This window comes from Eurytemora carolleeae, unplaced genomic scaffold (assembly GCF_000591075.1).
Source record: "Eurytemora carolleeae unplaced genomic scaffold, Eaff_2.0 scaffold1082, whole genome shotgun sequence".
Taxonomy (NCBI): Eukaryota; Metazoa; Arthropoda; class Copepoda; order Calanoida; family Temoridae; genus Eurytemora; species Eurytemora carolleeae.
Window position 1 is genome coordinate 51,628 of NW_019396971.1, and position 12,696 is coordinate 64,323.

General features: G+C 34.7%; 1 protein-coding gene and 1 long non-coding RNA gene across 2 annotated transcripts; both read right to left on the minus strand.

Annotated features, from left to right (window-relative positions):
- Nucleotides 1-4,851: 4,851 nt before the first annotated feature.
- On the minus strand, nt 4,852-5,819 carry LOC111710645 (eukaryotic translation initiation factor 3 subunit A-like). The gene is made up of 2 exons (XM_023484761.1): nt 5,813-5,819; nt 4,852-5,552 (listed from the first exon to the last, which is right to left on the minus strand). Exons 1-2 carry the CDS (start codon nt 5,817-5,819, stop codon nt 4,852-4,854), a joined length of 708 nt encoding a protein of 235 aa, XP_023340529.1.
- Nucleotides 5,820-9,097: 3,278 nt separating this feature from the next.
- Nucleotides 9,098-9,976, minus strand: LOC111710646 (uncharacterized). The gene is made up of 3 exons (XR_002767096.1): nt 9,903-9,976; nt 9,781-9,839; nt 9,098-9,185 (listed from the first exon to the last, which is right to left on the minus strand). It is a non-coding gene; the product is annotated as an uncharacterized LOC111710646 (long non-coding RNA).
- Between the last annotated feature and the right edge of the window lie 2,720 nt (nt 9,977-12,696).

The window sequence follows — 12,696 nt, forward strand, 5'->3', positions numbered from 1 at the left end:
CCTCCCCAAACTTAAAATCAAAGAAAAAATACAATTTAACACAAGTTTTCCGGGTTTTTGAAAAAAATAAATTTTTAGTGTTTATCCCTGCAGATTTCTTAGTTGACAAATTATGATAAATTGGTTTGAGAATTCCAATGTTGCCCTTGTAGGCTAGTACGCTTCTCCCACACTTTAACACACCATTATACAGAGGGTACAGGTGGTAGGTGTCAGCTGGTTCTGATGGGTAGGTGTCCTGGTAAGATGGGTAGGTGTCCTGGTAGGGATGGGTAGGTGTCCTGGTAGGGATGGGTAGGTGTCCTGGTAGGGATGGGTAGGTGTCCAGGTAGGGATGGGTAGGTATCCATAGGTAGGTGTCCTGAGAGGGATGGGTAGGTGTCCTTGTAGGGATGGATAGGTGTTCTGGTAGGGATAGGTACTGATGGGTAGGTGTCCTGTTAGGGATGGGTAGGTGTCCTTGTAGGGATGGGAAGGTGTCCTGGTAGGGATAGGTACTGATGGGTAGATGTCCTGGTAGGGATGGGTAGGTGTCCTGGTAGGGATGGTAGGTGTCCAGGTAGGGATGGGTAGGTGTCCATGGGTAGGTATCCTGNGGTAGGGATGGGTAGGTATCCTGGTAGGGATAGGTAGGGATGGGTAGGTGTCCTGGTAGGGATGGGTAGGTGTCCTTGTAGGGATGGCTAGGTGTCCTGGCAGGGATGGGTAGGTGTCCTGGTAGGGATAGGTAGGGAAGGGTATGTGTCCTGGTAGGGATGGGTAGGTGGCCTGGTAGACATGCCAATCGTTGAATGGATGGTCACTTTGAATTTCTATTTTAAAATCACAAAACCTCTTCTTTCCATAACTATGATATATCTTATACTTCGCAAATTGTCGGTTTTATTCATTAAATCTTTCTTCCTTGATGTGGTGTTTATGTGGTATGCATTTTGAAAAGTCTGTTGTCCAGCATCTTTATATACGGTATGTATTCTAAAATCCCTGTGGCCTCGTTCAACACATATTTGATATGTATATCTATAAATACTTAGTTGTTTCTGTAACATGTGGCATGCATTGTGATCCAACATCTTTACATGTTGTATGTATTCTATATATCCAGTCTTACATCAAAATCTATTTTATATATGTTGTCTAGCATCTTTACATTACATGTTGTCTAGCATCTAAACATGTGGTCTAGCATTTAAACATGGTGTCTAGCATCTAAACATGTAATCTTGCATCTAATCATGTGGTCTAGCATCTACACATGTGGTCTAGCATCTAAACAGTGGTCTAGCATCTAAACAGTGCAGCGGTCTAGCATCTAAACATGTGGTCCAGCATCTAAACAATTACAAAAAATTGGTATTTGGCTTCGGTCAAACAAACTTGCGATAAATGCATCTAAAACCAAGATAATGATATTTCATCCAAAGGGTAAAATTATTCCAGAAGCTAGATTTTTTTTCAATAATAATGATTTTGATGTTCCCGTCGACCCTGAATTAATTTATCCCATCGAGAGAATTCATAATAATTCTGCCCCCTATCCTGCATATAAAATTCTTGGTGTTTACGTTGATGAAAACCTCACTTTTGATTATCACATTAAAACTGCTCTAAATAAAATCTCAAAGTCTATGTTTTTCTTGAATAAGGTTAAAAATTTTCTCTCGACCTCAGCTCTAAAAAGTATTTATTATGCTCTTGTCCATCCTCACTTTTTATATTGTCTACCACTTATAAGCTGTACCAGTCTAAAAAATATTAATTCTCTGAGTCTTATACAAAGAAAATGTATTAGAACAATTGCAAAAGCTAGATATAATGCTCATTCTGAACCTCTATATTATGAATTAAAGATACTCCCCTTCACGGACCTTATTCTTCATCAAAAACTTTCGTTCATGCATTCCATAGCTTTTAGTTACGCCCCTCCTTCTTTCTATATGGATCCAGTGTTCCCCAGGAATTCAGATATTGAGATGCACCAATACCCCTTAAGAAATCGAGATCAATTTTTTGTTCCTAGATGTAAAAATTTATTTATAAATAGATTTCCCTTGTATTCTTTCACTTCCTGTTGGAATGAACTTGACCCAGANACATGTGGTCTAGCATCTAAACAGTGGTCTAGCATCTAAACAGTGCAGCGGTCTAGCATCTAAACATGTGGTCCAGCATCTAAACATGTAATCTAGCATCTAATCATGTGGTCTAGCATCTAAACAGTGGTCTAGCATCTAAACAGTGGTCTAGCATCTAAACATGTGGTCCAGCATCTAAACATGTGGTCTGGCAGCTAAACATGTGGTCTTGCATCTAAAAATGTGGTCCAGCATCTAAACATGTGGTCTGGCATCTAAACAGTGGTCTAGCATCTTAACATGTGGTCTAGCATCTAAACAGTGGTCTAGCATCTAAGCATGTGGTCTAGCATCTAAACAGTGGTCTAGCATCTAAACATGTGGTCTAGCATCTTAACATGCGGTCTAACATCTAAATATGTGGTCTAGCATCTAAACAGTGGTCTAGCATCTAAACATGTGGTCTAGCATCTAAACATGTGGTCTAGCATCTAAACAGTGGTCTAGCATCTAAACATGTGGTCCAGCATCTAAACAGTGGTCTAGCATCTAAACATGTGGTCTTGCATCTAAACATGTGGTCCAGCTTCTAAACATGTGGTCTAGCATCTAAACAGTGGTCTTACATCAAAACATGTGGTCTAGCATCTAAACATGTGGTCTAGCATCTAAACATGTGGTCTAGCATCTAAACATGTGTCTAGCATCTAATCATGTGGTCCAGCATCTAAACAGTGGTCTAGCATCTAAACATGTGGTCTAGCATCTAAACATGTGGTCTAGCATCTAAACATGTGGTCTAGCATCTAAACATGTTGTCTATAGCATCTATTCATGTGTTGATGTATTCTAAGATTTCTCAAGGTTCTTTAACATCTCTAGTCCAGCAATGCAGACCACTCCTATTCTTTAGGCAGCACAGGAAGAAGAGGAGGAAGTAAGGAGGATGGGGGGAAGGACAATGGTGGACAGGGATGGGGGGAGGGGAAATAAGGAGTGTCTCTCATTGCGCGCTCTTTACACTTTTCTGGTGAAATGAGTAGAAAAGTTTTTTTTAAAGAAATGCTAATATCTGTCAGTCTATTTGTCTGTGTATCTGTCTGTCTATCTGTCTTTCTATCTGTCTGTCTATCTTTCTGTCTATCTGTTTGTCTATCTGTCTGTCTTTCTATCTGTCTGTCTATCTGTCTGTCTATCTGTCTGTCTATCTGTCTGTCTATATGTCTGTCTATATGTCTGTCTATCTGTCTTTCTATCTGTCTGTCTATCTGTTTGTCTATCTGTTTGTCAATATGTCTGTCTATCTGTCTTTCTATCTGTCTGTCTATCTGTTTGTCTATCTGTTTATCTATCTATCTGTATGTCTATCTGTCTATGTGTATGTCTATCTGTCCGTTTATCTGTCTGTCTATCTGTCTGTCTAGCTGTCTGTCTATCTTTCTGTCTATTTGTCTGTCTGTCTATCTGTCTATCTGTCTGTATAACTGTCTGCCTATCGGTCCGTCTATCTATCTGTCTGTTTATCTGTCTGTCTATTTGTCAGTCTATCTGTCTGTCTATCAGTCTATCTGTCTGTCTAGCTATATGTCTATCTATCTGTCTAACTTTCTATCTATCTATCTATCTTTCAGTAAAGGTTAGAATGGACCCCCTATAATATTGATTTCCAAACATAAAAGAACCCATTATCATACTTTCTCACGAATTTAATTTCAACAGAAATCAAATGTCTGTGTCAATACTCAGCCATTTTTCAGGGTATTTCTCTTCGACATATCTTTTACTTAAATTGTATTTTCATAAATAAAGTCTGTGTGCAAATTATTTGCGCCTTTTTGCACTTTGTCAGTTGAGTTTTGTTCGGAAAACTAGTCGTCTTCCGTTTCTACAATTTTTTGGGAACCCCTGTACAAGGTGACAGGACGAGGACAGTATATTAATCCTGTTGATATGCGGATTATACTTCGTATTCTTTGCTATTTCAAATTTGCAAATCCTTATCATTCATTTGCACCTTGATGTTAATCAACATTAGGCCAGCCACTGACCTCAAGGATGAAGTAAAAAATTTCAAATTCAAATCCTTTGCATTTCTGTTCAGTTTTTTTAATGATGTTCATTTAAAAAAAAATTTTTTTTCTTATTTTTTTAAAAATAGTAAATATTCAAGGATAAATACAACAAAGTTTGACGCATACCAAACCTTTTCATACCTTACTTATTCATACTTTCTATGCACATTATAAACCCATAGTCCAGACTGTAAACAGGGGCTTAAACACTTAGAGTTGAGTCCAACCCCCCCCCGCCCCCCGTCGCCACGTGGAATATCATAAAAGGTTTAATTCCCTGGAAAAATTCCCATGCCTTTCAGTTTTTCAGCATGTCTATAGTTCTAGTGTCAAGCTTCTTTAGCTAGTCAATATGTTTTGAGTCATATTATTTATATTTCAGTATAGAATAAATTAGCAAAGTAAATATTTTTAGTAGATATTTTACACACAGATTATTTGTTTTCATGCTTTACCTTTTCACATATAAATTCTGTGCACATTGAAAACAACAAGATCTTAACAAGTATTTGTAAACTAAGCAATTTTCAACTTAATTCAGAAAATAATTATTTCGCCCAAAACAGGGATAATTCAGATAAAAACATCAGGATATTTCAGCATCAGTCCTTGAGTAATACTCCTGAGCTGAATCAGTTATTTGATTGATACTTGTTATCTGAATCAGTGCGTGATTAATACTCATGAGCTGAATCAGTCCTTGATTATAACTTCTGACTCTGAGCTGAACCAGTCCTAGATTGATACTCCTGAGCCAAACCAGTCCTTGATTGATACTCCTGAGCTGAACCAGTCCTAGATTGATACTCCTGAGACAAACTAGTCCTTGATTGATACTCCTGAGCTGAACCAGTCCTAGATTGATACTCCTGAGCCAAACCAGTCCTTGGTTGATACTCGTGATTTATACCAGTCCTTAATTGATGCTCTTGAGCTGAACCAGTCCTTGATTGATATTCTTGATCTGAGCCAGTCCTTGATTGAAACTCCTGATCTGAGCCAGTTCTTAAATGATACTCCTGAGCTGAACCAGTTCTTGATTCATACTCCTGATCTGAACCAGTTCTTGATTCATACTCCTGATCTAAACCAGTTCTTGATTCATACTCCTGATCTAAACCAGTTCTTGATTCATACTCCTGATCTGAACCAGTTCTTGATTCATACTCCTGAGCTGAACCAGTCCTTGATTCATACTCCTGACCTGAACCAGTCCTTGATTCATACTCCTGATCTGAACCAGTTCTTGATTCATACTCCTGATCTGAACCAGTCCTAGATTGAAACTCTGGAGATTTTTTTTTTGCAGCATTTCTTTGTGGAGGCCTCTGCACCATCTCAGTAGCAGAATGAACAAGAGCGGTGGTTATTACTGTTGATCTTGAGAGGTTCATACGATTGGAGCCTAAAACAAAATTTGTAATTAAAGAAACTGTAAGAGTAATTTCAAGTGACCCTCCATGTACAGTGGGCAAAGCCTGATTCACAACGATACCTGTAAAAGTTTTGTCTGATCAAGTTTGAATTATACATCAATTTTTATAATTTGAAAAACTGAATATTTTTAATTGTGGTTTCTCTACAAAAGTTCTATTGCAGGAAACATATCTTATGTTCCTTTATAGTCTACCGCTTTTCCAATGTTAGTTTCATCTATAAAACTACCTGACATGATCGACTGATCTGCTTATCCCAAGATTATCTTCTAGAAGTTTCAACTCTCTTTAACTTTACCAATGTTGTTTCATCTATAAAACTACCTGACATGATCGACTGATCTGCTTATCCCAAGATTATCTTCTAGAAGTTTTAACTCTCTTTAACTTTTCCAATGTTAGTTTCATCTATAAAACTACCTGACATGATCGACTGATCTGCTTATCCCAAGATTATCTTCTAGAAGTTTTAACTCTCTTTAACTTTACCAATGTTGTTTCATCTATAAAACTACCTGACATGATCGACTGATCTACTTATCCCAAGATTATCTTCTAGAAGTTTCAACTCTCTTTAACTTTACCAATGTTGTTTCATCTATAAAACTACCTGGCATGACTGATCTGCTTATCCCAAGATTATCTTCTAGAAGTTTCAACCCTTTTAAACTTTTCCAATGTTAGTTTCATCAATAAAACTACCTGATCTGCTTATCCCAAGATTATCTTGTTCTCTTCTAGAAGTTTCAACTCTCTTTAACTTTTCCAATTTTAGTTTCATCTATAAAACTACCTGACAACTGATATGCTTATCTCTATCTCAAGATTATCTTCTAGAAGTTTCAACCCTTTTAAACTTTTTCAATGTTAGTTTCATCTATGAAACTACCTGGCATAACTAATCTTCTTCTATCAAGATTATCTTGTTCATCTCTAGAACTTTCAACTCTCTTAAAATTAAAGCAAATTTCATCTTTCTATAAACTTTACTTGTCTGTCCGTCTGTTTATTTGTTAGTTAATCCAGGGATGATCAAATTCTCACAAATTTGCCTCTAACAAAATAAGATTTTTAAAATTTTCAAAATCCACAAAAAAAGTTTTTATAAAATCCGTAAAATATGTTTTTGTTTTTTGGTTTTACTATGTGTAAAAACAGAGCATGTTCGAGATTGCAATAGAAGAAGGGCATGCTGCGCCCTAAATTCTTAAAACTTCTAAATCATAGATCCTTGTCCTAAAAATCCATTCAGTAAAATAAGGTTTTGAATTTCTAATATGTAATACTAGCCTTAAAGGGCGCTTCGCGCCCATCTTCTAAATTAATTGTGAACATGTTCTCTTTGTGTACATCGTAAAACAAAACAAAAATAATTCGCGGATTTTTACAAAAAAATTCGTGGATTTTCAAAATTTTCAAAAATTTAATGAAGATCGAATTTTGATGGAGACAAATATTTGAAATTTTGATCATTCATGAATCTTTCCTGTGGTCAAGTGATGACAAAAAATTTGGGCCCGATCGGTTCAGCCGTTATGACGTTTATTGAATACAGACAAACAGACAGACAAGCCAAATTTATATATAGAAGAGCTGGGAACTTTTGTGTTTGATGCTTATAATCCCGATCACTTGATCCCAGTTTCACACTGAGCACACTAAATAATTTGAGGATTAATGCGTTCTCTTCATCTCAGTTATCCCTTCAGGGCAAGTAGATTATAAATTACAATAGATGGCAACGTAGAATTTGTATACTCTCAGTACAGCTGTATTTTTACGTCAAGTGTCAACAGTTTTATGTGTCCAACAAAAATATAAATAATAGTGATAATAATAAGATAATATCTTACAGTCAAATAAGTGCGATTTTGTGTTCTTTATTTTCTGCTTTTACACTTTTTTATTTAATCTTGGAAAACATATCAAATATTTGACACTTGTGACGTCATGAATAATTGGCCCATTTCTTTGTTGCCACCAATTGTACTTCATGAAATATTTGCTTCAGGGTAAAATTAAACTGCGAATTTCGAATGAAGATTGAATAAATCTGCAGATTAATAAAATATAAATATCAAGCATTGATCTCGATATCCACATAACAACAGTTCCCAGCTTTGATAAATTGATTTTTCTATAACTTTGGCATTAAGTTAAAGTTACAGTCTTCAAGCCGTACTAATAATTTGACTTTTTCCTTTTGTGTAGATTGGGGCAACAGTTTGGGGTCATTGTGTACTATTTGGAACCGTTTAATTGGGCGGACTTGTGTTAGCCTTCTTCCATATCTTCTTGATTCATTTCTTCCAGCAGAGCATGGTCTGAAAATAAATAAGTACAATGAGACTAGGGTTTCCAGCGAAGAAAAATTTTCACAAAAAATTGCGCGAAACTTTTCTTCCATATTTGCAACATTTTTCGTGAAATTTCGCATTTTTTCGTGAAAATGAAGTTTGCGAAAGGAAGCGAAAATGGTGCGGAATTTCGTGATGAAAAAAATACACGACAATTCGCGTACAAATTTCGAAAACATTTTCCTCTTTACTGGAAACCCCAAATGAGACACATAATACTGGAGAAGACGACATTTGAGCAACCGTAGGTTTTTTTAAGCAATGAAAAGTAAGTTTAAATATAAACTTATTGATTTGGATTTGTGTATACTATAGAACTTCTGTATATCATATACAGGGTGTCACAGAACTACTGTGTATCATATAAAGGGTGTCACAGAACGGTTGCGTATCATGTGCAGGGTGTCACAGAACTGCTGTTTATCATGTACAGGGTGTCACAGAACTGCTGTGTATCATATACAGGGTGTCACAGAACTGCTGTGTATCATATACAGGGTGTCACAGAACTACTGTGTATCATGTGCAGGGTGTCACAGAACTGCTGTGTATCATGTGCAGAGTGTCACAAAACTGCTGTGTATCATGTGCAGGGTGTCACAGAACTGCTGTGTATCATGTACAGGGTGTCACAGAACTGCTGTGTATCATGTACAGAGTGTCACAGAACTGCTGTGTATCATGTACAGGGTGTCACAGAACTATTGTGTATCATGCACAGGGTGTCACAGAACTGCTGTGTATCATGTACAGGGTGTCACAGAACTGCTGTGTATCATATGAATGTAAGCCGCGGCTCAAATCCCCCAAAAACAAGTTTCAATTGAGTGCCGGCCTTAATCTTTATTTAAAATTTGATACATTTTTAGTGGAACAAACCATATTTGAGCCGTGGCTTAAATTTAAGCAGCAGCTCAAATTCTTTAAATTCGGCCTCAGACCTGCAAACTTTAGATCTGAATATATCCTTAATCCTGATCGGTTAATTAGTCGGGAAATTAATAACATGAGGAAAACAAGCATTATTTAATCTGGAGATTACGAAATAGAGTGGATCAATCATCAATCCCGATATCCACCATTAAAAAAATCCCAGCTCAGTTTCTGGGGTTAAATAAAATTGATTTTCAAAAATATCATGATTTTCTAACCTCCATACACCATAGATGAGAGATCTTAGAGACACATTTTTCAATCCTTTTCTTACGTAGTTTCTCAGTTTCTTATTGAAAAGAAAAGCAACACCTAAGACCAAACATACTATTAAAGAATATCCAGAACTTAATCTCGAATCTTGATATCCAGTTTGAGGACAATTAAATTTGTGAATAGATGCTTGATCCCTTCATTTAAGTTATCCCCCTGATTAGATTAAAGTTCACTCAAAATTAAATGATTTTTTTAATAAAATAATAATTCTACTGGAGTTTGATCAAAATAACAATCATTAACATATATTATGGTTAAAATATTGTTTTTTAGAAAAAAACTGGCATAGCTAGACTTGCATAAAAGAGATTGTATCTATATTGTAAAATAATTCCCGATGTAATCATCTTTGATGTCAGTGACCATTTTGGTACAGTGGTAAGCGGTTATATCAATACAAAAAGACGACATTTTTATTTAAGTTTTGATTGTTAACAAGCCTTTTCGAAATACAAGTTTACAAGTAATCAAAGAGAAGCTTTATTAATTGACAGCTTCTCTGGACTTATATGTCTATGTGCATCCATACTGTTTAACAGCTTGATATAAATCAAAATTTAAACCGAAAGTCGTCTTCATTGTCATTCATTGCCTACCACTGTGTGAAAAAAATGTTAAATAAATTATTTACATGGAACTATGTAGCCGAACACCAACAAAATCCACCTTACAAAACAAGGCTTGCAGCTTCTAAAAAAAATATTAAACAATATTTGAATTTTTTTAAAGCGTGTATCTATTTTAATCAAATACCTGAATTTTGGTGCATTATCAGAACTCTAGGAGTTTGAACAATTGTATTAAAGTTTCAGTTAAATATCTAAATCTGAGTCTAAAACTAAAGAACGAAAAGTTTTGACTTAAATTTTAAGTTCATGGTTAAATGCCACTTCTGACTTAATTTAACCCTGAACTTTAACCGTGAGGTTAAATATTTAACCCTGTGGTTAAATATTTAACTCGCCGAAATCGATGAGTTAAAATTTAAACACAGGGTTAAAATCTTGAAATCCAGAGTCTAAAACTAAAGAACGAAAAGTTTTGACTTAAATTTTAAGTTCATGGTTAAATGCCTCTTCTGACTTAATTTAAACCTGAACTTTAACCGTGAGGTTAAATATTTAACCCTGTGGTTAAATATTTAACTCGCCGAAATCGACGAGTTAAAATTTAAACAGAGGCTTAAATTATCTTGAAATCCTGCATTTTCCCTATTTGTCTTATATTCAATCATCATTCAGCTGCAGCTGAGAAAGCGGCATTCAACTTTACGATACATTTAAAAGTGAAAACCTTGTTAAAGAAATTTCACGTTTTAGATAAATTAATTTTTGGATGTAAACCCAAAAAACGGTTGTATGTCTCGAAATATGTTTTGTTTTCGGTTACGTAATCAGCTGATTAGCGATGGTTATGTAATATTCTCCGTAAATCCTTTTCTCTGATTGGTTCAGATTTTCCCGGGAAATTCAAATTTAAAATTGAGAAAGTTTAATATTTAAGTAGCTACTCATTATTTTACAGAACTTTTAACCTCGAACTTAAAACTCGCGCATTCTTTAGTTTTAGACTCAGGATTTTTCTCTATTTGTCTATTATTCAATCATCATTCAGCTGAGAAAGTTGCATTCAACTTTAAGATATATTTAAAAGTGAAAACCTTGTTAAAGAAATTTCACGTTTTAGATAAATTAATTTTTGGATGTAAACCCAAAAAACGGTTGTATGTTTTGTTTTAGGTTATGTAATATTCTCCGTAAATCCTTTTCTCTGATTGGTTCAGATTTTCCCGGGAAATTCAAATTTAAAATTGAGAAAGTTTAATATTTAAGTAGCTATTCATTATTTTACAGAACTTTTAACCTCGAACTTAAAATTCGCGCATTCTTTAGTTTTAGACTCAGTAAGTAGGAATTGAGTAAGTGATTTATTTACAAAGTATAACAAGTACAAAAGTACAATATAAAGTGTTTAAAACGTGGATATGTAAAATCTTTAAATACATAGATGTTGTTAGAATTTTCTCCAAATTTGAAGGAAAAGTTAGGTCTTTGATTTATGATGGATTGTTAGTATTTTTTTCCCCAATGAACAGTTAAATATGTGGAGTGAGGTTTGTAGATTTTATGCTAAAATTTTTTTTAAATGGGTTTCAAGGTGTGTGAAAATTAATAGGTTATAAACCAACTAAGCATCTTTTTGAATAAACAAATTTTCGCAGAAAAAAAATGGTGGGTCGGTGTTATGTTTTGGAGATGAACAGTTAATAAAAATGAGATATGTAGATTTCATACTAATATTGAAAAAATGGTGGGTCGGTGTTATTTTTTGGAGATGAACAGTTAATAAGAAAGAGATATGTATATTTCATACTAATATTGAAAAAATGATGTGACAAAAATTGCAAGTTTAAGCAAAAAAATTTAAGTCACCATTATTTTTAAATAATTTGTACTTTTTTCGGCAACTGTTATATTCCTTATTGACAATCTCAAAATTAATGGTTTTTGTAGTAAGAAAATATGGACATTTCATTTTCTTTGAGGTTTTAATTTCTTTTATCTGAAAGCCACTTGATAGCAATCCAGCAGTTCTTTACACTGCACTGACACTGTGAAGTGTGCATTGCCATAGAATCTGCTTGATGGACTTAACAAAACAAAAAATGAGGCTTTCCCCCCTTTAAGGGTTAATGATAATTTTGCTATTGCACCTATAAAGCACAAATAAGATCTAAAAAAGGATTCAAAATGGGACTTTAAGCCGTAATGGTAATTTTCAAGTGACCCTCCATGGAAAGAGGGCAAGGCCCTTTTCACAACGGTGCCCTTAAAAACCTGCGACTGTTCATTGAGTAGAGAGATCTTTCTGTTTAAGCATATTGAAACCTGGTTGAATTCCTCTATTTTTAAGCAACAATACGATTTCAATAATTTGTATTTTCAGTCACTTTCAGAAAGTTACTATTGTTACTTATTAAATATATAACAGCTTGCAAACAAAATGTGTCAGTAGATTAATAGGGATATATCTGACGTCCTTGATCAGGTTTAATGGCTACCGTAATAAATCGGGGATGCTTATCTTTAAATGGAAGATTTTATTGGATCTTTTTATCAATTGTTCAAAAATAAGCCTTTGGTATGAGTGGGCACGAATCTGTCCAATTTACCTAAAAAGATAATTAATGATACTGCTAAAGCTTTAATAGACACAACTTTAAATTTGCTTACTTGACTGCTATATTCTGACAGATTTGATTGCACTGAATCAACGCAGGAAGAGTTCATTATTTTTTCATAGCTCTCTCTGTTGTAAATCCTTAAAAAATATTTTGACGGGACTTTCACAACTGTACCTTTTGAACCAGTTTCTAAGAAACAATCGTACTTTTGGTTTTTATTTATTTCGTTTAGGCAAATATCTTCTCTCAGTGTTAAAATTCCATACAGGGTAAGAAAAAAGTTGCGTAAAATTTTGTGAATTCTTTTTATAAGTCCAGAAACCTTAAAAGTGGCAAAAACGAAACGAAATCTAATGCCCAAAA